Source organism: Pongo abelii, chromosome X (assembly GCF_028885655.2).
Source record: "Pongo abelii isolate AG06213 chromosome X, NHGRI_mPonAbe1-v2.0_pri, whole genome shotgun sequence".
NCBI classification, from domain to species: Eukaryota; Metazoa; Chordata; class Mammalia; order Primates; family Hominidae; genus Pongo; species Pongo abelii.
In genome coordinates, this window is record NC_072008.2 from 124,875,419 (window position 1) to 124,899,010 (window position 23,592).

A 23,592-nucleotide genomic window follows, 5' to 3' on the forward strand; every position below is an offset into this window, starting at 1 on the left:
TTGTTTGCTCGCATGTGTGTTTTTACAGCAACACAGTGATCTCATGCTCATGACCCACCCCACTTCCAGCTAGATAGCTTTACTATATGAGGTTTTCATCACTTGTTATGAGATCTTGACTAGATCTGCAGTCTGAGAGCCAGGCAAGCAAACCAGACCAAGCCTCCTGAATGATGTAGGCCCTTCTTACCAGATCAGACAGGCCTTCAGCTCCTCATTGGCTGCAGGCCCCACATCTCAAGTTATTTTAGTTGCGACAGGCAGGGCTTCCCTAAATATCTGCACCCTCTTATTCAGTGCTCTTGGGAAGTGGGGTATGCATTTGCCATGCTCCAACCCACTGAGCTGTGCAGCTCAGACAACAAACATGCATATGCACACAGAGAAAAGCACCACCCCCCTCCCCCGGACATGACTGCACTGGCAATGGCTGCAAGCCTGGCCCCCACAGGTGGGGACTCTTGGTGTCCCTGGTGATTTGGCTGCCGAAAGGTGACCTAGATCCAACTGCCTGCCTCTTCCCCTGTCCCCATCACTCTCCACCGCATCTGAGCTGACCTGGCCTTAGTTGGTTGATTTTCCCAAATGGGCTGCAGAGAAGAGATGTTAATGTTGCTGCTGGACAAGCTCAGTTCCAGCATTTCTTCTTCCTGGGTATCTTCGGCTTCTTTTTTCTTCTTCTTACCAAAAAAGCTCTTAAGGGCTTTAAATTTGCATTTCTTCTTTCCTGGAAGTGAAAAATGAAAATGAGGCAGAGTGTGATGGTAGAAGGGAAGACAGGAGAGGAAATAGAGACTTCATGGGAGGAACGAGGACCATGATCCCACTCAGGTGGCCTGCAGAGCTGGGACTCAACCCCAATGCTGACAGCACCCTTCAACATTCATTTGATTAGTCATCCCCTTAATAACTGAGTAACAAAGTGTCTGAGTTACTGGTAAAAGCAGAAGCCCAGGCCACAGCTTGTGATCTCTGGGCAGCCGCTATTCAGGTCAAACTCACTAGGAATTCACTTGCCTCTCAATTTCAGCTATTAACATATACACCTCTTTCTTTGTCCTAAGAAGTTCATTCATGTGAAGCAATGATTGAGACAATGAAAGCACTTAGTACTCCCCTGACTCTACCCCAGTGGCTGAAGTCATTGCAATCCAATAGGAGAGCCAAGCTCCCAAATGTGAAAAACACTTCAGAATCCTTAGAAATCCAAGTCTAAGTGGCAGTTGATACTTCCCAGCCTGCGTGCTCAAAGGATGCAGACCCAAAGAGTGAGTGTGGTTGGTTAGTGCAGTCCAGGAACACTTCCTTGAGGAAGGAATTTATGAGCAAGGGAGATGGCCGGGAATCAGAAGGAAGAAAGAGCTGCCCAGGCGAAGAAGCTGCCTGTGTAAAAGGCATGTCAAAATCAGATACCAAAGAGTTTTTCAAGGAGTGTCTGTGTGTGTGTGTGTGTGTGAGAGAGATGATCATTGTGTGTGTTCTTCAACTCTTGCCAATTGCTTTGGATTATCTACAGGGCTGCTGTCCTTTGCACATGCAGATAAATGAGAGTTTGCTCTATCTATAATAATTACCAGGGCAGCAGTGAGGAGTGTGAGCTTTAAATGCCCTTAAGGTACTGTCTGTTTGGGCTTTACTTTTTTTTTTTTTTTTTTTTTTTGAGACAGAGCCTCACTCTATCACCCAGGCTGGAGTGCGATGGCGTGATCATGGCCCACTGCAACTTCCACCTCCTGGGCTCAAGCGATCCTCGCACCTCAGCGTCCCCAGTAGCTGGGACTATAGGCACGCACCACCACACCTGGCTAATTTTTTTTATTTTTTGTAGAGACAACGCTCTAGAAACTAGAGTTGAGTTCTAGAACTAGAGTTGAGTTCTAGTCTCAAACGCGAACTCTTGGGCTCAAGTGATCCACCCGCCTTGGCCTCCCAAAGTGCTACAATTACAGGCATGAGCCACCGTGCTGGGCCTCTTTAGTTTCTTAATAAGCACATATGTCTTTATTGTGCTTATTAAGAAACTAAAGGGGAGAAGGGGGAGAGGGCTAATGCTGCATTCTTCAGAGGGAAGGAATTAGCTCTTATTGATTTCACATGCAACAAGTGCCAACTAAGTTGTCTCATTCCAGGTCTCAACTGTCTGGTCTCCAGAAGGTCTCATCAGCACAGCAATTCGGTGCTGGCAATGAAGGGTCCAGACAAGGGAGTTGCCAATGCAGCAGCCATCATGAAAGGCTTAATGGTGTAATGGAAAGCACCATCCAAGAGTCAGAAAATTCTGGAATCCTAGGCTTGAATTCACTATCAGTTAGCTCTGTGATCTGGAGTAGGTCACTCAACCTCTCTGGGACTCAGCAGGAAAATTAAAGGATTGCACCTGATCAGCATCTCCAAAGTGTGTTCAGAGGGATGCTCATAAGGTTTGTTGTATGAGAAAGGGATCCGTAGTCCAGTCAATCTGGAAAATTCTGGATTAGACAAAGTTCAGTAGCTTGCTTTTCAACAAAACCTTTCTGAAACTTCAAAATGGTTATGTATATGGTGAAGTTCCAAGAAACCAGGCAACAATATTATCTCTTAATGTGCGTAAGCAGAATGTCTGGCAAAAAACACTTTGAGAAATGCTGAACTAGAGTTCCTTTAGCTCTGAAATGCTATGACCTCTTTGTGCACCGATTACTCCTGAACCTGCCAGGGTAAAGGTTCCTAAACTTCAAGGCCTGCCTTAAGTCTAGTTTCCCACCAATCAGTGAAATTCATGCTTCTCTCTATCTTCTGAACACCTAAAACTTGGCTGTTAGCATCAAACGTTTCGCATCTGAATGTTCTTAGCCTGCTCACTCATTCATTCGTTCATTCATCTATTCAACAAATATTTATTAAGGTCAAGTACTTACCATGTTCTGGGTATCCGTGAGAAAGAAATAAGTTATAGCTCCCTATGTCTTAGCTACTGCCCCTACATCAAGGCTGTAGGCAAGCCCTCCTTAACATCCCCCTTAGCAACTAGCACAGTGCAAGGCATGCAGTAACAGCTATGTCCACTGGAGAGCGCAGAATACCAACACGGCTTGTCACTTCCTTTGACTTGAGACCACTGAACAGAGTCATCCTTCAGCATACTATAGTTTAAACACTGGCCCTTATAAGGAGTTGATGCAAATTATAGATGACATAGGTAAAGAGCTTAGCATATGATCTGGCATGTAGTAAGTGCTCAATAAATGTGAGCTAGTGTTAGGGACTCAGTAATTACTTGTTTATCAGGGCTGGATTCAATTCTACCTCATTAGAAGCAGCCCCATATCTGTAACTGAATAGTGAACTGTACAATATGCATAATTGGAGGCAGAAGCCAGCATGGAGTAGAGCAACGAAAGATTATAGAACTGTTTGCTTGATAATTGCTGCTTAAGTAATTTCTGTTTTGGATGACTTGGGCAATTTCTTATCTACTAGAATTTGCCTATATAGGGGCATGGTTAGGAAAACTTGGCAATTCTACCTAAAGAGAGAAAGAATAAAAAATGAAAATGAAATAGGAAATGTATATTTTCTCCAAGATCCCTTTTAAAAATGTTTTCAGAAAAAAATAATTTCTACAATAATAAAATATTTAACGCTGGGCATGGTGGCTCACACCTGTAATCCCAGCACTTTGGGAAGCCAAGGCAGGAGGATTGCTTGAGCTCAGGAGTTCGAGACCAGCCTGATCAACATAGCCAGACCTCATCTGTATTGAAAATAAAAAAGGCCGGGAGCGGTGGCTCATGCCTGTAATCCCAGCACTTTGGGAGGCCGAGGCAGGCAGATCACGAGGTCAGGAGGTCAAGACCATTCTGGCTAACACGGTGAAACCCCGTCTCTACTAAAAATACAAAAAATTAGCTGGGCGTGGTGGCGGGTGCCTGTAGTCCCAGCTACTTGGGAGGCTGAGGCAGAAGAATGGTACGAACCCGGGAAGCGGAGCTTGCAGTGAGCCCAGATCGAGCCATTACACTCTCAGCCTGGGTGACAGAGCGAGACTCCATCTCAAAAAAAAAAAAAAAAGAAAGAAAAGAAAAGAAAAGAAAAAAAAATTAGCTGGGGGTAGTGGTTAGTGCCTGTACTCCCAGCTACTCAGGAGGCTGAAACAGGGGGATTTCTTGAGCCCAGGAGGTTGAAGCTGCAGTGAGCTATGACAATGCCACTGTACTCTCGCCTGGGCAAGAAAGTGAGATCCTTCTACCTCTGCCTCTCAAGGTGCCGGAATTACAGGTATGAGCTACTGTGCCCAGACGATTTATTGATTCTTGACAGGTGGATCTCATTCTGGCCTTCTGAAAGGGGAACAACTTTATGTTCAGAAGATTTAGAAACACAGCAATTGTTGCCCCTCTTGCTTCAAAATCCCATAGTGGAAGGGAGGAAAGCAAAGCTAGGGAATCTGAGTTGCAAACCTCCTTCTAATAATCCAGCAAAGACAGGGAGAAGAGAGTCAGCAGCTAATAGCTCCATTTGTGACACAATCTATAAACACTGAATAACTGGATAAAAACATGTCTAATAAACTATTTAGGCTGTAATAATGAATTCAACAAACATAATCATTGTATGAGCAGCAAAATTGTACATTAACACATTTTTATGTTCCTAAATTAACAAAATGACTAGCGACTTTGGAACAGTAACAGGTGCTGAAAGTTAAGTATGCACATAGTCCAATTTCCCCCCAATTTTCCATTCTTTTCTGGGCAGAAACAACTTATTTTCCTGCAAAGATTCAAAAATAGCTAAAGCAATGGGTGTCTCTTTTAACCATGGACCCTAGAAGGAAAAGAATGTTCCATTCCATCCTGTAGTGTGGCTCTGAGTGTGGTGGTGGTATAGCTTTGTTAGCAGGGAGCTGGGGAGACATGGAGAGATGGTAAATGCCCAACATGGTAGGTTGGCTGCTGTTGCTCTAGGTCAGTGGCTTGAAAGCTGGATACGGCCTTTGTGACAACCCACTGCCAGACATACAATGTCAGTAGCAAGGGTCTATGTCTTCAACCTGCTTTCCATTAGGAGACTGCCCTACCCCTAACTGTATCCAACACCCCCATCCCCGCTATCCCATGAATGAAGACAAGCCCTGGTCTCAGCCCTGGAAGTGAGATACAAAGCTGGGTACTGTCCATGTGCTATGTTGCTTTTGAAACCCTAATGGAATCTGAGATGGTTGCCATATATTCAAGTCTATAAATTTGTCCTTTGAAGCTTTCTTTTTTAAAGTGTGGTGGGGGCACCTTTAAATCACCAGCAGCTGAGCCCTCCACAGGCTGTTTTTCAAAATCTATGAAAAGCACAAAGGGTAGAGAGATCTAGACAGCAGGTATGGGTAAAAACTCACATTTGTACCCAGCAATGTTTATATAGGTCACCTACACACTGGGTAACTTATGCCATCACAGGGTACAGCAGTTGCAGTCAGTGAGCTGACAGCTGAGAGCTGACAACTGTCTGGACTTCTATAACAAAGCCACTGATTTCCCTGTCTAAGCCCAAAGACTATGCATTCCCAAGCAGCAAGTAGCTTTCAACATACTCATCCAGTCAGGGTCTGCAGTGTGTCACATGCCAGAAAACAGCTCATTGAAGGCTGTTTTTTCTCCAGAGAAGAAAACACAGCTAAATCTAATGAGAAATGGTTGCCTCTAAGTTGTATATTTGCTTATCCACCATGCATACAGGCAGCCCATCTGAATTGAACTGAATGAGCTTTTAAAATACATCGCATAATGATGACTTTGTTCTCTTGCATTGCTGCTTGGAAAGAAATTTATTTTTTTTAATTTTTATCTATTATTATTTTTTTTGAGACGGAGTCTCGCACTGTCACCCAGGCTGGAGTGCAGTGATGCAATCTCGGCTCACTGCAACTTCCACCTCCCGGGTTCACGCCATTCTCCTGTCTCAGCCTCCCAAGAAGCTGGGACTACAGGCGCCCGCCACCACGCCCAGCTAATTTTTTGTATTTTTAGTAGAGACAGGGTTTCACCGTGTTAGACAGGATGGTCTCAATCTCCTGACCTCGTGATCTGCCCGCCTAGGCCTCCCAACGTGCTGGGATTACAGGCGTGAGCCACCGCACCCGACATTTTTTTTTTTTTTTTTTTTGAGATGGAGTCTTGCTCTGTAGCCCAGGCTGGAGTACAGTGGCGCGATCTCGGCTCGCTGCAACTTCCACCTCCCAGTTTCAAGTGATTCTTTTGCCTCAGCCTCCCAAGTAGCTGGAACTACAGACGCCTGCAACCACACCTGGCTAATTTTTAAAAATATTTTTAGTAGAGACAGGGTTTCACCGTGTTGGCCAGGCTGGTCTTGAACTCCTGACCTCAAGTGATCCACCCACCTCGGCCTCCCAAAGTGCTGAGATTACAGGCGTGAGCCACCACACCCGGCTGGAAAGAAAACATTTCTAACTAAACTTTCTTCCCTTTAACCTCCCAACAGCCACCTTATTCTCTGGCCAGCCCTGACTAGTTCTAAAACTTCTAAAACCGTACTCAAATATTTGGTCTTACAAAAAAACAAACAAAAAACAAACGAGAACAGAGAAAAGGCATTTCGTCGCTACCACTCTTCATCAAGATGTACTGTGCTGCCACCTTCTTTTGTAGGCATCTGTTTAGTTCATATCCAAAAAGTCAGTTGGTTTGGTAGTTGGGTTTGCTTTGGTGAGAAGGCCTTTCACTCATTTATTCATTCATTCATTCATTAAATATTTTGGAGTGCCTAATCTCTTTCTCTCTTTTTCTCTCTGTCTCTCTCTCTCTCTCTCTGAGACACAATACTAAACAGTGATAACACAGAGATGAAGAAGACCCAAGCGCGGCCATTAAGAATCCGTGATCAGGCTCTCAGCATCCCCTGCCCCACATCATGTGTGAAGCCAGGCCTCCAGGAAGCCACAAGGAGGCTCCCCTCTGTTCTTCCAGACAAAGTTTTCTGTACCATACACCACTAAAGAAAACTCAGCAAAAGAATGGAAGAACAACCCAAAGAACTGTTCAATTCAATTCTGTCTTTACACTCAATGTCTCACATTGCATCTTATGAGTTCCTTTTTATTGTGTGTGTGTGTGTGTGTGTGTGTGTAAAGCTTATCATTGTTTAGTGACATTTGCCTCCCTTTCTAATTATTCCATGCATGATCACCTATCACTCATAGATTGTGCCGCAATTTAGGCAATGGATACACGAGTAAGTTTTGCCAAAGAGAATTTTTGTAAATTTAATCCTATTTAACAGAAGCCTATGGAGGCATCTTTTGTTTCTACCTCCTTTTACTCTTCAACAAATTAATCTCTTGCTTAGATCTGAATTACTATCTACAGCAAAACCTCAGCTGAATTTGTCAGATCATGGTCTGTTCTGATTGGTTTTTTCTGATGAAGCAGAAAAAGCCTTAGTAAGTAAAACCTGGTAACCATTTTCAAAGAAGATTGCAGGACCTCAGGCAAATCTTTGACTATCAGAGTTGGAGGTGCCAAAGAAGAAATTAGAAAATCGAAAAGTAAACGTGACTGAGTCTAATGATCTGAACTTGTTTTCTTGTGCCTTGCTTCTTTGTCCTAGGAGCTAAATAAACACAGTAAACAAATCTAATTCTGGTTATCAAAGTTTTATTGGGTTACTTACCCTCATCACCAGCCTCCAGAACATCCAGACTGTCAGAAATTTCACTTAGTGATTCAGCCATTGTAGGATGACTAAAATAAAATACAAAGCAAAAAAGCAAAAGATCATCATTTGATATTCAGGGCATAAGGCAATCCTTTCACCCTACCCCTTATCCTTCAGTTATATTCTTAAAATAGCCTAGAAAACATATACAAATGGAATTGCCATTACAGAGAATTATCCTTCCTTTAAAAAAGACAATGATTCCAAATGATTCCATTTACATAAAATGTCCAGAATAGGCAAATACGTAGACACAGAGAATGTCTTGCTTAGGGCTGGGAGGATGTTTTTTGTAACTTTGGACGCCTATTACTATTCACGGGTGTGCCCAGGGAGACAAAATTGTTTTGATAAACACACAGAGCCATAAAGAAAAGACTGAAACATCTGACTACATGAAAATTTCAGGCCGGGTACAGTGGCTCATGCCTGTAATCCCAGCACTTTGGGAGGCAAAGGCAGGAGGATCACTTGAGCACAGGAGTTTGAGTTGAGGCTGGGCAATATAGCAAGATCTCATCTCTACAAAAATTTTTTTTTAATAGCTGGGCATTGTGGCATGTGCCTGTAGTCCCAGCTACCAGAAAGGCTGAGGCAGGAGGATCACTTGAACCCAGGAGATTGAGGCTGTAGTCAGCCATGATCATGCCACTGCACTCTAGCCTGAGTGACAGAGCAGGACCCTGTCTCAAAAAAAAAAAAAAAAGTGAAACTTATGGAAAAAAAATAAGTCAATAAAAGAATGACAAACTAGAAAACAATACTAGCAACAAATATGACAGATACAAGGGCCAAATTTCTTAATTTATAAAGAGCTCATATAAATCAATAAAAGACAAACAACTTGGTCTAAAAGGGACAAAGACTACAAAGCAGTTAGCAGAAAAAGAAATACAAATAATCACATATGAAGAGGCTCCGTCCTACTAATAATTAAAGAAATAGAAATAAACATATCAAATAAGTATTGTCATCTATCAGATTGTCAAAATCCTTAATTTGGATGATATTGCATTGCTGACGAAGGTGGGAAAAAATAGGGACTCTCATGCACTCTGGAGTAAGTAGTTCTAACTCTCTAAAGAGCAATTTGGCAGTACCTATCAAAATCTAAAATGCACATACCTTTTGATCCAGGAACATCACTTCTCGAACATTACCTTATAGATAAATAGTCACACTTGCACACAATAATATACATACAAGAATGTGTATCACAGCACTGTTTCAAATAGTTAAAAACGGGAAACAACCAAAGTGATCATGAAAAGGATAATTCTCCCATAACTCACTCCATGTCATGCTTCTAAGGAAGCATGCCGGTTGATAATCAAACTTTTAGAAATCAATGCTGACATTATTTTTAGAGACAGAGCCTTGCTCTGTTGCCCAGGCTGGAGTGCAGTGGTGCAATCATAGCTCACTGCAGCCTCAACCTCCTTGGCTGAAGAGATCCTCCCACTTCAGCCTTCATAGCAGCTGGGACTACTGGCGTGCTCCACCATGCCCAGCTAATGTATATACACACATATACATATATATATATATATATTTTTTTTTTTTTTGGAGAGATAGGGTCTCACTATGTGCCCAGACTAGTCTTGAACTCAACTGATTCCCCTGCCTTGGCCTCCCAAAGTGCTGGGATTACAGGCATGAGCCACTGTGCCTGTCCCAATGCTTTCATTCTTGATGAAAGTTTGTGTGGGGGGTGGGGGTGAGGTGGGAGGGAGATCTGAGGAGCACCATAACCCAGAGAAAGGGTGCTATATTCATCTGTGCCAGAAGGCCATAGAAAGGCAAGCAGAGACTTTGCCCCTATGATAACTCTCCTTGAGGTCTTGATGTAACTGAATGAACTATTGTAAAGTGGGGTTAAGTAGATTCTAGAATCCCCTTGCCACTCCAGATCTGCTCTGTTCCCAGACATAGCTATGCTGCCATTGCTGTTTCATGGGTGGGCTTCAGGCCCATCCTGTCCTGCTTTCTAGCTGTAAACCCCTGATGCATCTCCAGAGGTGGGGGGCCGGGGGGCGGGGGTGGTGACCACAGGCTCTAAGGCTAAGGAGAACTTGAGAGTTCACATAGCCAGAGTGACTGAAGCCTTGGAGAGCAAAAGATTCCAAATCACCATGAGAACTGACAGGGCTGTGGTGTCAAGATTGCTTCAGACCCACTTAGTGAGATGCCCTGTGGTTCCCCACAATTCCCCCTCACTGCCACAAGTAATAAACCCAATTTGTTCAACGACAAGTATGTTCCTGGCTGAAAGGTATTGATATTTTAAGTCACTCAACTTTTATGAGTTAATATTACAATTCTGCCTAAAGATGACTGAGTCCCAGGCCCACACAGTGATCAATAATTACCCCCCTCAACACACACACACGGGGACACATGCACACACACACCCTCTCCACTCCAATAACCACACTGCCTTTCTTATCATATGCAGACCATCAGGAGAGCCCACATCAATGGATTTACACACCAATGCATTGTCCCAGAATGAATGGCTTTGCCCTTGGCATTCCTGTCTCTGCTAGTTTTCCAAGATCTGGAGATCTGGCAGGAGCAAAGAGGAAGGAAAATTCAACATCTGACTGCACACAGTGGCTCACACCTGTAATCCCAACAATTTGGAAGGCCAAGGTGGGTGGATTGCTTGAGCCCAGGGCTTTGAGACCAGCCTGGGCAACATGGCAAAACCCCGTCTCTAGAAAAAATACAAAACAAATTAGCTGAATGTTCATGCCTGTAGTCCCAGCTACTCAGGAAGCTGAGGTGAGAGGATCGCTTGAGCCTGGGAGGTCAAGGCTACAGTGAGCCAAGATCATGCCACTGCACTCCAGCCAGGGTGACAGGGTGAGAACCTGTCTCAAAAAAAAAAAAAAAAAATTCAAAAGCTCTTAGGAAATTCAGAGGGAGAACAGGAGGAGTTTGTGTCACTGGTAAGTTCCTGGCCATCTTAATAAACACAGCAGCACCCCCACCCCTGCCACTTTAGAAGCCTTTTTAGACATTGGGGAAATAAACTATCTTAGAGAAGCCTGTGGGCAAAAAGCCCGTTAACCAAAATGTGGGGCCATGGTAAGCTAACATTGTCATTGACCTACCACTGTCAAGTGTAGAAGATAGAAATGGAAAAAAAACACTGAAGAGAAAAATATGAAAGACGAGGGAGAACAAAGAAAGAGGGCATCTTGGCTGCATCTGAACTTTTAGAGCACTAATAGAATCATTGCATTCAACCCTTGAGCTTAGACTGTCCTATCTGAAATTCTTTGTAGCATACTTGCCTTATTTCCCCAACCAAATCCTAAAAGCCCTGAGGCTTTTAGCAGGCACTCTGTTGACAACACCACCATCAGCCAGTCCAACTGGACATGTGGAACTGTCTCCTCTCCTAAACAACCCAGCAACTACAGCAAAACACAAACCTCCCTTGAGTTCAAATTCTCTTGCTGTTACCATCCCATTCCTCTGCATCTCTTTAAAGTAAAACTCTTTAAAAAGTTATCTATACTTACTGCCTTTATGTCCTCACTTTCTATTCTCATGAGCTCTCCAATCAGGCTTCCAAACTGAACTGCTTCCAAGCCAGTCCACCAGCACTGCGCTTGCTGAATCCACCAGTTCCTTTAACTTTCAGCAGCATCTGACGTGATTGGCCATGCCCTTCTTTTTGAATAATTTTATCACTTGTCTTCCAGAACACTACACTCCCTTAATTTTCCTCTTACCTTATTGGCTGTTCCTTCTGGGTCGCCTTTGCTGGATCTCTCTCCTCTCCCTGATTTTGAAATGTAGCACTGCAGGGCTCTGTCCTTGGCTCTCTTCTTTGTCTACAGTCACTTCCTAGAACCTCACCATTAAATAGAAAAGTTAACCTGAGCAGAATTGCAAGCCACGTATTTTCAATTTTCTAGTAGCTACATTTTTAACAAGAAAAAAGAAACAGGTGAGACTGCTTTTAATAATATATTTTATTTAACCCAATATAACCACCATATTATGATTATTTCAACATATAGTCACTATAAAAATAATATTAATGGTATATTTTACATTGTTTTTGTTCACAGTAAGCTGCCACATCAGCTGTATCAGCCTCCTGCTCCAAACCCCCAGCGGCTTCCCATCAAGCTCAGAGTAAAATCCCAGCCCCTTACCATGGGTCTTATGTGATGCAAGCCCACCCCCATGCTCCACTGATCACCAAACCCGCTACCCCCCTACTTCATCCCTTCACCTAGCCTCACTGGGCCTCCTGGTAATGCCCCCTTTCAATCTCAGGATCTTTGCATTTGCTGCTTTCTCTGCCTGGAGGACTCTTTTCCCACATAGTTGCATGGCTGGCTTTCTTGCAGCATTCAAGCATCCAATGTTACTTCCCCCAGAGAGCACGTCCATGATCATCCTAGTTAAAATGCTCCCACTCTCTCTCCATCCCATTATTCTTTTTTTATTTATTTTTCATTTTTTATTTATTTTTTGAGACAGAGTTTCACTCTTTTTGCCCAGGCTGGAGTGCAATGGCGCGATCTTGGCTCACTGCCACCTCCGCCCCCCGGGTTCAAGTAACTTTCCTGCCTCAGCCTCCCAAGTAGCTGGGATTGCAGACATGATCCACCACGTCCTGCTAATTGTGTATTTTTAGTAGAGACAGGGTTTCTCCATCTTGGTCAGGCTGGTCTCGAACTCCCGACCTCAGGTGATCTGCCCACCTCGGCCCCCCAAAGTGCTGGGATTACCGGCGTGAGCCACTGTGCCAGGCCAATTATTCTTTATTAACATCTTCATAGCCCTCACTGCTGCCTAAAATTATATTCTATGTTAATTACTAGTTTCTTGTCTATCTCCTCAACTAGAATGTAAATTCCATAAGGTCAGGGGCCTTGTCTATTTTGATCATCATTGAATCTCCCAGGACCCAGAATGGTGCCTAGAATGAAAGAGGCAAAAGATTTACTGTTGGATCAGATGTGGTGTGTCAGGGGAATAGCAGGCACTCAATAAATGTTTGTTGAATGAATGCATAAATTCAATAAAAGAAAAAAAATTCTTCGATTTTTTATTGAAAAATTCAATAAAATCCACCTTTGTGGATTTTACTCTGAGCCTGATGGCAAGTCACTGGGGGGTTTGGAGCAGGAGGCTGATGCAGCTGATGTGGCAGCTTAGTGTGAACAAAAATAATGTAAAATATATCATTAATATTATTTTTATAGTCATTATATGTTGAAATAATAATATGGTGGTTATATTGGGTTAAGTAAAATATATTATTAAAATAAAAAGTGGTTCCTATCAAAGAACCACCTTTGTGGTCAGAAATTTCTTCAGACACAGAGGCATGCTATAGGGGGCAGAGGAAGACTTGTCCTAGCAGAAGAACCCCCTTGTTTTCCAGTTTAGCAAGACCTGTCTTCCCTCCCAGCCCTGGGTTATTCACTTGTACAGAATCAAGCACTCTTGGACCCCTCTTTCCCTTGATACAAAGAGCCTGTTCCTAGATATCCTAGCCACGTGAACCGTGAGTGTGGAGCCCCATTCAGCTGGGCTAGGTCTGGACCCTCATGGAGAAAGAGGTTTCAATAAAAGAAACGCTGCCTCTTCCTGCTTTCCAGCCACCGCCTTTTCTGTCCTTTTGCCCCCACAAGCTGATCTTATTAAACAAAGCTTTCCTTCCCAAGTATCTCCTTTTAGAGGCATCACTATATATTTCTTTCACGTGCCTCATTATGGCTAATATAAATTTAAAATAAATTTGTTCCTTAATCATACCATGATTCATTGGTAGTGACCTTGGGGCTGCCTCCTCTGAGCTATACTTTTATTTATGATATTTAGAAAAAGCTACAGTCACCTCACAATCTCAAAAAAGGCACAGTGTTCTCTCTGAAATATAACCATGAGCCTCCCCTGCTTAAACTTGTCCACCAGCTTCCTGCTGCCTGCAAGATAAAAGCCAAGTTCTTAACACTCAAGGCCCTCTGCAATCTGGTGTTCTCTGCCCACTGGAGGGGGTCCAGTCTCCCAGCAGCCCACCCCCGACTCACACCCCCATGCTCTGACCTCCCAGAATCACCATGTTCTTTTGTTTTCTCTGTGTTCTGCACAGGTTGTGCACTTGGCTTGGAACATCTTCCCTCTAATTCCCACATCCTTGAAATTACACATATGCTTCAAGACCCAGCTCAAAGGTACCGGTCACCCATGCCCCATGCTCTCAGACCTTTGCGCATACCTCTTGTCATAGTTGATATCACCTTGAGAACAGTGACCATGTTTTGATTATCTGAGTATTACCAGCACCTAGCACAATACCAGGCACGCAGGATGTGCTCACTATATATTTTTATGGATGGATGAATGCAGGGGGTGGAGAGGGTCTTGCAGTGGCAAACAGAAATCAGTGGGAAAAGTGGTCTTTTTTAAACATATGGGGACACATTGAGACACACTTTCAGGAAAAGACCCTTCTGCATGAAGTCCCATGAAAAAGCTGGAAAACCGAATAAGGGAAAAGGAACTATATGTTTTTATCCAGTAAATTATGAGAGGCTTTCAGAACCACTTCCAAGGACCAAACATAGTCATGTAATAATGGTTATCAGGAAACCTGGCAGAGCAGAGGTATCGAGTCTCGTTATCAAGTCATTATTAAAGTGCTTTGTTCGCTTCTCTAGGCCGACCCCAGATGCTTAGGCCCCAGAGCTGCCTTTTCCTTCTCAAACTGGCTCATTTGAGGGTTGAACAAGGGTTTTGGGGGAAAAAGAGGAGAAAAAAAGGGGAAAAGGCCCTTCTTCCAACGTTGTTGAATTTTTTTAAACTACGGCCTGATTTGGCTTCAGGGATTCAGAAGACTTTTCCTGACAGCTCTGTTGCCCTCCCGGAATGGAGAATGCTAATGGAAAGCAGCTGGCCTCATGTTGTTGGTTTTCTTTAAACAATGTAATAGGGTGAAATGTATTTCACGGAGTCTGTGGTAAACAGAATTCTAAGATGACCCACAAGATTCACACCCCCTGGTATGCATGTCCTGTAAATCCCCTCCCCTTCAGTGTGGGTGGACCTAACCTAATCAGGTGGGCCTCTAAAAAGGCCCATGCTCTCACTTATACGTGGGAGCTAAACATTGCGTGCGCATGGACATAAAGATGGGAACGACAGACACTGGGCACTGGGGACTACTAGAGGGGAGAGGGTGGGAGGGAGCAGAGTTGAAAAACTACCTATAGGGTACTATGCTCACTTCCTGGGTGATGGGATCAATCATACCCAAAACCTCAGTAACATGCAATTTACCCATGTAACAAACCTGCCCATGTACCCCCGAACCTAAAATAAAAGTTGAAAAAATAAACAAAACACACATTTGAACATGAGTAAATAAAAGGAGGGTTTAGAGATCAGATAATAGAAGCTAGAGAGAGTCAAAACTGCAGCAGATGCTGTCCTGTTGGCCTTGGAGTAACCAACTGCCATGTTGTCGAGGGCCACATGGCAGGGCATGGCAGGACATGACATGTGGCCTCTAGTAGCTGAAAGAACCCCTTAGCTAACATCCATCAAGAAACCAGGGACCTCAGGCAGGGCACAGTGGCTCACGCCTATAATCCCAGCACTTTGGGAGGCTGAGGCGAAGGATCACTTGAGCTCAGGAGTTTGATACCAGCCTGGGCAACACAGGAAGACCCGTCTCTACTAAAAATATAAAACGTAGCCAGGCATGGTAGTGCACGCCTGTAGTCCCAGTTAAGGCTGAGGTGGGAGGATTGATTGAGGCCACGAGGTTGAGGCTGCAGTGAGCTGTGATTGCTCCACTCTAGCCTGGGTGACAGAGTGAGACCCTGCCTCAGAGGGGGAACAAAAGGAAATCAGGAACCTCAGCCCTATAGCCTCAAAAAAACTGAATTCTGCCAACAACCATTCAGTTTAAAAGATAACCCTGTACCTCAGAGGAGACCTCAGCCCTGACAGCGATTGAGCCTTGTGAGACCCTGAGCAGAGGACTCAGCTAAGCCCAGTCTGGACTCTTGACTCATAGAAACTGAGAGATAGTATATTTGTGTTGTCATATGACAGTATTTTTTTGTCATTTGTAACATAGCAATAGAAGACTAATAGAGTCCTAGAGGCTCTAGCTCTAATTGCAGATGAAGCCAAAACGGGTAGGTTTGGAGCCATGTAAGCTGCAACACAGACCTGGTATAGAAGCACACGAGGGGATTATATGCTCCCTTCCCCCAGCACACCCCACTGCAAACACTTCTTTATGAAGAACTTAAGTTGTTACTCTCTCAAGCGAATTGTCAACTGGACTGATTAGACCCTGCCAAAATGTTAGAACATGCAAAATCCCCTTAAAGGCTCAGCTTGTTTGAGATGGCTTTCCCTACCCCCAGGACAATGTCTTTAACCCCTTTCAAACTATTTTATTTGAGACAGGGTTTCACTCTGTTGCCCAGGCTAGAGTGGAATGGCATAATCATAGTTCACTGTAACCTTGAACTCCTGAGCTCAAGCAAGCCTCCTGCCTGAGCCTCTTGAGTAGCTAGGACTTACAGGCATGTGCCACCATACACAGCTAATTTTTTTAAAAACTTTTCTTGTTGGGGGCATCTTGCTATGCTGCCCAGGCTGGTCTCAAACTACTGGGCTCAAGCAATCCTCCTGCCTCTGCCTCCCAAAGTGCTGGGATTACAGGCATGAGCCACTGCACCCAGCCTTTCAAACTATTGCTACACTTTGTGCCCTCAACCAAGAGTATGTGCATCCACCAAGCAGTGGCTAAAGAGCCCTGGAGTTGAACATTCTGAGGTATGGTAAGGGGAGAGAGTGGTGGTGATTGGATTCTTCTAGAGGGAGTGTCTGATGCCAGGATGCCAACTCATTGAGGAACGAGGAACCACCCGAAATGAAAGTATCAGAAAGGGCCCCTATACCCCTTAATTGCAAAATAAAGTATCCTCCAGGGGAAAGGAGGCTATAATCACCCCACAGCTTCGTCTTTTCTTGCAGAAAGTTGGCAGGAGGGCATCAGAGGTCCAGCCAGCTCCTGAAATGCAGCCCTTGGACACTCCGTAATGAAGATGGCTGCCCTTCAGATCACACAACGAGCCCCAGAAGTCCTACTCCACGAGTCCACCAGTAGTCAGGATGATTCCATTGTGGAAAGTCACCCCACTGATTGGCAGAGTTCATTTGGTGGGGTAGGGGTTTGATACCAAGTTCCACCCAGGATACAACTACGTCCATGCACAAATCAGGGCTGTGGGATATAGACGGAATGATTGGCATTTTCCCAGCCGGGACCAAGAGCAGCAGCAGTTCTCAGCAAGCCCAGGGACAGCTAGCTAGCCTTGAACTTCTGTTTGTTTGTGCTCCTAGGAGCAGGTGTGAGCACCCTCACGGGAACCTGGGTAGAGGAGAACAATCTTTTTTCTTTTTCTTTTCTTTCTTTCTTTTTTTTTTTTTAATACTGTGTCTCACTCTGTCGCCAGGGTGGAGTGCAGTGGTGGAGGAGAACAATCTTGATGGCCATTTATGCTGGCTCTGAGAGCCCTGGGTGGGTATCTACCCAAAGCAGAAACTGATGCATGGCTTTGGTGACACATTATTATATTTTTTAATTTGGAAATTTTGTATTGATACATTATGTTTGTACATATTTATGGGGTATATGTCATATTTTGTTACATGCATAGAATGTTTAATCATCAAGTCAGGGTATTTAGTAGATATTCATCACCTCAAATATTTATCATTTGTGTTGGGAACATTTCAAGACCTCTTTTGTGGCTATTTTGAAATATACAATATATTATTAATTATAGTCATTCTACTCTGCTATGGAACATTAGAACTGATTCTTTCTATCTAACTGTATGTTTGTATTAACATACCTCTCTTCATTCACCCCTGCCACCCATACACTCTTCCCAGTCTCTGGTAACTATCATTCTACTCTCTACCGCCATGAGATCAACTTTTTCACCTTCCACACATGAATGAGAACGTGTATTATTTGCCTTTCTGTGCCTGCCTTATTTCACTTAACATAACGTCCTGCAGGCTCATTCACATTGCTGTGAATGACAGGATTTAATTCTTTTACATAGCCAAGTAGTACTCCATTGTGTATATATGCTGCATTTCCTTTATCCATTCATCTATTGATGGACAGTTAGATTGACTTCATATCTTCACTACTGCGATGGCACACTACTTAAAATAACATCTTCAGCAAATTCTGCAAAGTCAGCCCTCCAAATGTCCATGGATGTCAGTAGCAAGACATACCAGGGAGAGAAGGTCATCTCTCTACATTGCACACCCTCACCTGTGGGTATTTGAACATCTGGATCATCAAACTGATGCCCAAATAGGCTCTAGGGGATGCCTGCCTCAGATACTTGCTGCAGGACAATTGTCACTGAGGCCTTTCTTACACACTATAAGGCCAAAGAATAATGGAATCCACCCTCTCCACCTCGCCATCACGAGGAAGCCCATTTCAGAAATACCTCTGAGCACCCTGATTGTCATCCAGCGAACACGCAAAGAACTTGGCCTAAAAGGTCCTTTCTGAGATCTCTCTAGTGGCCTAAAAGCCTAGCAGACAGGGAGTCCTATTCCGTCTTACAATCCACAAACCCTATGATCAAAGGCTCTGTTCTTGTGCAGTGAGGGGCAATTAATATTATGCAATTAATCCAACTAATGAAATTGCTGAGTCCTCAGTCTGTGCCAGGCAGGCACTGTGAAAAATTATTTTATGTGCATTATCTAATTGAGTCCTCACAAGAGTCCTATGTAGTAGGCATTGTTATTTTGTTTTTATTCTTTTCACACCCATTTCCCAGATGAGGAAACTGAGTCTTGCTGAAATTAGGCAGTCTGTGCAAGGTCATACACGTTGGGAGTAATAGAGTTAGGACTCAAACCCAGTTCTGGATTTTAAAGCCCATGATTCGACCACTACACTTTTCTCTTTCCTCACTTGGCAAAATCTGGTCAATTTGAAATGCCAACTCACTGCTGCCCTAGAGAATCTTCCTTACTGGTCTATTACATGACCCGAAAATAGAATAGTTCATCAGGCCATTAGCAGCCCCTAACACCTTTGCAGATATTTGTTGACATTTTAACAATGCACAGAGTCCTGCCAAAAATGACCCACTAGATACATATATTGTGATGAGGGATCTTAAGGGAGGTAGGTCTGCAGCATGGGGATCCTTGGGTGGTCAGACTGAAGTGCTGTTCCAGCACTGGGGAGAAGGGGCAGGAAAGCATGAGAACACTGGGAGACTCAAGAGAAAAGTCAGAATTGAGGGGCCCCTAAGGATTGACTTCACAGCTTTGAGTGTGTGTTGGGTGCCAAGAGTTCTGCCCCCAAATGCTCTGCCAGTTCTCAAGCCCATCCCAGCAGAATGTGTCTAAGGCTTTTGATCTTATTGTTGAGTTACTGCAGTAGCTGTTATTACTGCTTCTAGTGGTCAATAATATACCAGTTGAGGGAGGAGGTAAAAATCTCCAAAGAGGAAAAAAAAGTAAAAGTAGAAGAAGGCCAGGTGCGGTGGCTCACGCCTGTAATCCCAGCACTTTGGGAGACAGAGGCGGGCAGATTACCTGAGGTCAAGAGATTGAAACCATCCTGGCCAACATGGTGAAACCCCGTCTCTACTAAAAATACAAAAATTAGCTGGGCGTGGTGGCGGGTGCCTGTAGTCCCAGCTACTCGGGAGGCTGAGGCAGAGAATCGCTTGAACCAGGGAGGCAGAAGTTGCAATGAGCCGAGATTGCACCACTGCACTCCAACCTGGTGACAGAGCAAGATTCCATCTAAAAAAAAAAAAAAAGAAAAAAAAAAAAGTAGAAGAAAAGGGGGTTGCTAGTGGAGGATGTGAATTTTACATAGCTCACTGGATTCTGTGGGATTTGATATAGATATCTCCTGCTCTTAGAATTCAAAAGCCGTCAAGGAGTGGAGACACCAGGAGTCATTTTCTGGCCAGGGGAGGTAGGGGAGATAAGGGAGAAAGAACAACCAGTCCTCTGGAATGTGACCCCAGCCCAAGCTGAACTATCTGTGTCCTCTGTGCAGGCACATTGTAACTTTCCGGTTTCATCTTGCAGCCTTTTGGCCCACGGGGTGGAGGTTGGGGAAAGCAATCTCAGCATCACCCCATGGTTATGAGAAATAGCCTTTTGGTCTCCCAGTTCTGGAAGGATATAGAAGTCTCTGAGTGAATTTCATCTTAGCAGGAAGGGAATGGGCATAAGGAGGGGTGATGCTGATGTCTTTGTCCCCAGAGGGCACATACCCACAGAAATAAAAATGCCATGGCCAGGTGCAGTGGCTCATGCCGGCAATCCCAGCACTTTGGGAGGCCGAGGCCAGAGGATCACTTGAGCCCAGGAGTTCAAGAGCAGCCTGGGCAACATGGCAAGACCCCATCTCTACAAAAAAAAAATTTCTAAAACTTTAGAAAATTTCTAAAAAAATTTTAGAAAAGAAATAACGCCTCCAAGAATCTGAGATCACTGGACATTCTCAGTCAAGGTGACATCTGAGCCTTTAGGACCTCAGATTTCTTTAACCCTAATCCCATGTACAGCTCTGCAGCTCGGCAGATGCAGCTCCCTACCTGGAGTTGTGGGAAGAGTTATCCGAAGGTTCTCTAGCCCCAAATCTTTCCTTTTACCCCAGCCATGGCATCACCCTCTCTTTCTACCTGGCCTAAAATATCCACCATCAGAATCCTTCCCCTTGAACCAGACAGCAAAGTCAGAACATTATTTCCCAGAGCCTGTCTCATTAGTAACCCCAAGGTCTTTATGCACAGCTACTATGTGCTTAGACCTGCTTCAGGTGCTATGTAGGCAATGACAAAATAAAATCGTTAACACCTACTTGACAATGAATATGTGCAAATGCTGTTTGAAGTGCTTCGGATACATCATCTCATTTAATCCTCAGAGCAATCCTATGAGGTAGGTACTAGTTATCTTCCCTTCTCCCCCATTTTGTAGATGAGGAAACAGAAAGGCTAAGTAACTGCCCAGGGGCACATGACAAGTTCGAATTCTGAAGGTAGGATTTGAATCTAGGCGATCTAACTCCAGAGCCAATAAGTGCTACAGAAAATGACCAATTCCCTGATGACAAAGAGAAAGAATACACATGAAACAATTGAGAATAGAACTACATTAGGAATCACAAAGCCCGTATCCTGAAATCTGCTATTCCAAAAAGTTGTCCTTGCAGCCTTGCCCGAGTCATAGCCCCTCTTTGGACCTCAGTTCTCACATTTGTAAAATAAGATGAGGTAAAATTATCATGTGTTGGGACAAGGATTCTCAGGGTTAAACTCTAGGGCAAGCTTGTCCAACCCACGGCTCCTGTGCTGCATGCAGCCCAGGATGGCTTTGAATGTGGCCCAACACAAATTCGTCAACTTTCTTAAAACATTATGGGATTTTTTTTTACAATTTTTTTTAAGCTCATCAGCTGTAGTTAGTGTGTTTTATGTGTGGCCCAAGACAATTCTTCCAATGTGGCCCAGGGAAGCCAAAATATGGGCCACCCCTGCTCTAGGGCACTGGCTACATGTGGAAGGAGTCTGCAGGCCCCAAGAGTTGTGGAACAAAAAGCTGGAATGTACTTTGCTTACATGTGTGGTACAGGGGGCTAGATGCCAGAAATGAAGCAGAGGGGTAAGATCAAGTCAGAAAAGGGTGTCCATAACACATGGCAAAGCAGAGAATGGCAAGGAACAGCAAAGCAAGGCTAGTATGCTGAGATTTAGATGTAAATGAGGTCAAAGAACAAGGGAAGGTGAGACTGAAGGGGAACAACATAGGAGGCCGTCAAGCTACAGAAGGGACCAGAAGATGCTTTTATGGGTGGCTCCATCTACAGCAGAAAGGACTAAAAGGGACCTTTCCATGCAGGCTGAAGTCACCATGAAAGGCTCAATAGAGAAGGCAGAAGTTTGGTTTTGTTTTGTTTTGTTTTTTTGTTTTTTTTGTTTGTTTGTTTTTTGTTTTTGTTTTGTTTTTGAGATGGTGTCTCGCTCTGTCACCCAGGCTGGAGTGCAATGGTGCAATCTCGGCTCACTGCAAACTCTGCCTCCCGGGTTCAAGCAATTCTCATGCCTCAGCTTCCCGAGTAGCTGGGATTACAGGTGACCACCACCACACTCAGCTAATTTTTGTATTTTTAGTAGAGACGGGGTTTCACCATGTTGGCCAGGCTGGTCTCGAACTCCTGACCTCAGGTGATCTGTCCGCCTTGGCCTCCAAAAGTGCTAGGATTACAGGCATGAGCCACCGCTCCAGGCCGAGAAGGCGGAACTTAAGAAGCGCCAGGTGCTAGGCAGAAAAGTTTGCTGACAGCTTGAGCACTGAGGCACTGAGAGTCAGCACAGATGAGTTACAGATGAGGACAGAGAGGGCAGGTGACATCCACAAACCCTAGTGACCAAGAAGGAGTAAATGATGTGCCCAAGCTCTTCTTCCTAGAGTATACTACCTGGAAGGAAAAGTGGCAGTGAACCCCAGGAGAGCAGAAATCTGTTGGGCTTCTCTAAACTTCAGGCACAAGAATCCCTAGTCAGAATGACTTAGGAAAAAGAAAAAGCCACACTGGAGTAGCATCTGTCCACCCAGTGCCTGGGAGAAGCTCCTAAATGGGGGTGGCAGGTGGCTGGCCCCTGACCCGGCTGGACACTGCCCTGTTGTCCACTTGAGCATGAGAGAAAAGCATACCCCAGCATGTGAGGAATAAATGAGATGCATAGAAAGCGGCACAGTGCCTGGCACAAAGAAAGTGCTCAATAAATAGTGAGGTTTACAAAACTCCCATGACAGACAAAGGCAAACTGTGAGCACAGGGCTCAAGGAGGAAGGCTGTAAGTCAAGAGCATGTGTAACAATCACTGATTCCTTGGCACTCACTCACAGGGATGCTGCTTCTTCAGTGGGAGTGGGGCCCAGGAACCTGCAAGTCCAGAACCTTCCAGGTGACTCCTGGGAGGTGAGGGCTCCAAATACCTAGCTTTAAGGAAACCCTGCTGTAAATCACCTTGGGTACAGGGCATGGCTGAAACAGAAAACCTAAATTGGGAAGCCATAAGAAATGGATGGCAGCTAGAGAGTGGATTAATAGACATTGGAGCCTCAGGAAAGTGGGAAGGTGGGAGGGGAGTGGATGGTGAGAAATTACCTATTGGGTACAATGTATACTATTCGGGTGTTGGGTGCACTAGAAGCCTAAACTTCACCAAGTATCCACACTTTATCACTCATATAAAGCTCTTGGCAAGAGGCATAACACACAGTAAGCACTCGATACATGTTCACTGTTATTGGTATTACTCTCCCTTCTGCACAAGAAGGCTGTCCTCCCCATGGTGGTAATGACCTGTGTTCCCTGCTCTTCATCAGTTTCCCTAAAGTAGGGGATGAGACATCCTGCAGTTACCCACAATATATCCATGTAACACAACTGCACTTGTACCTCCTATATCTATAAAAATAATAAATAATAAAAAGAAATGGAAGGTAGGGTAGGGCAAGCGTGGTGAAGAAAAAGCAATTTGAATGATATCTAGAGAGAATTGTGACCACAGATGAAGGTATTTTTCTTCTAATAAACACCTCTAAGATGTGAGCCTCCAATGAGGCCTCTAGCAATTTTTGGACAGTTCAAACCCCAGCTCTGCGATTAACTAGCTGTGAGGCCTGGGGCACATGGAGTCCTTTCTTGGAGCCTCCGTTTACTCCCCTAAGGACTAAGGGGTCGAACTAGACTTGAAGTCTAGGGTTATTTTTAGCTCAGGCATTCCTGGATTCTATTATTTCCTGAGATGA

General features: G+C 44.3%; 1 protein-coding gene across 1 annotated transcript in view; it reads right to left on the minus strand.

The window, feature by feature from the left end:
- KIAA1210 (KIAA1210 ortholog) overlaps positions 1-23,592 on the minus strand; it is a 71,595-nt gene that overhangs the window by 37,444 nt on the left and 10,559 nt on the right. Inside the window, 2 exon segments of the mRNA XM_002832037.3 lie at positions 559-727; positions 7,663-7,733. Of these exon segments, the coding sequence (XP_002832083.1) occupies positions 559-727; positions 7,663-7,733 (240 nt within the window).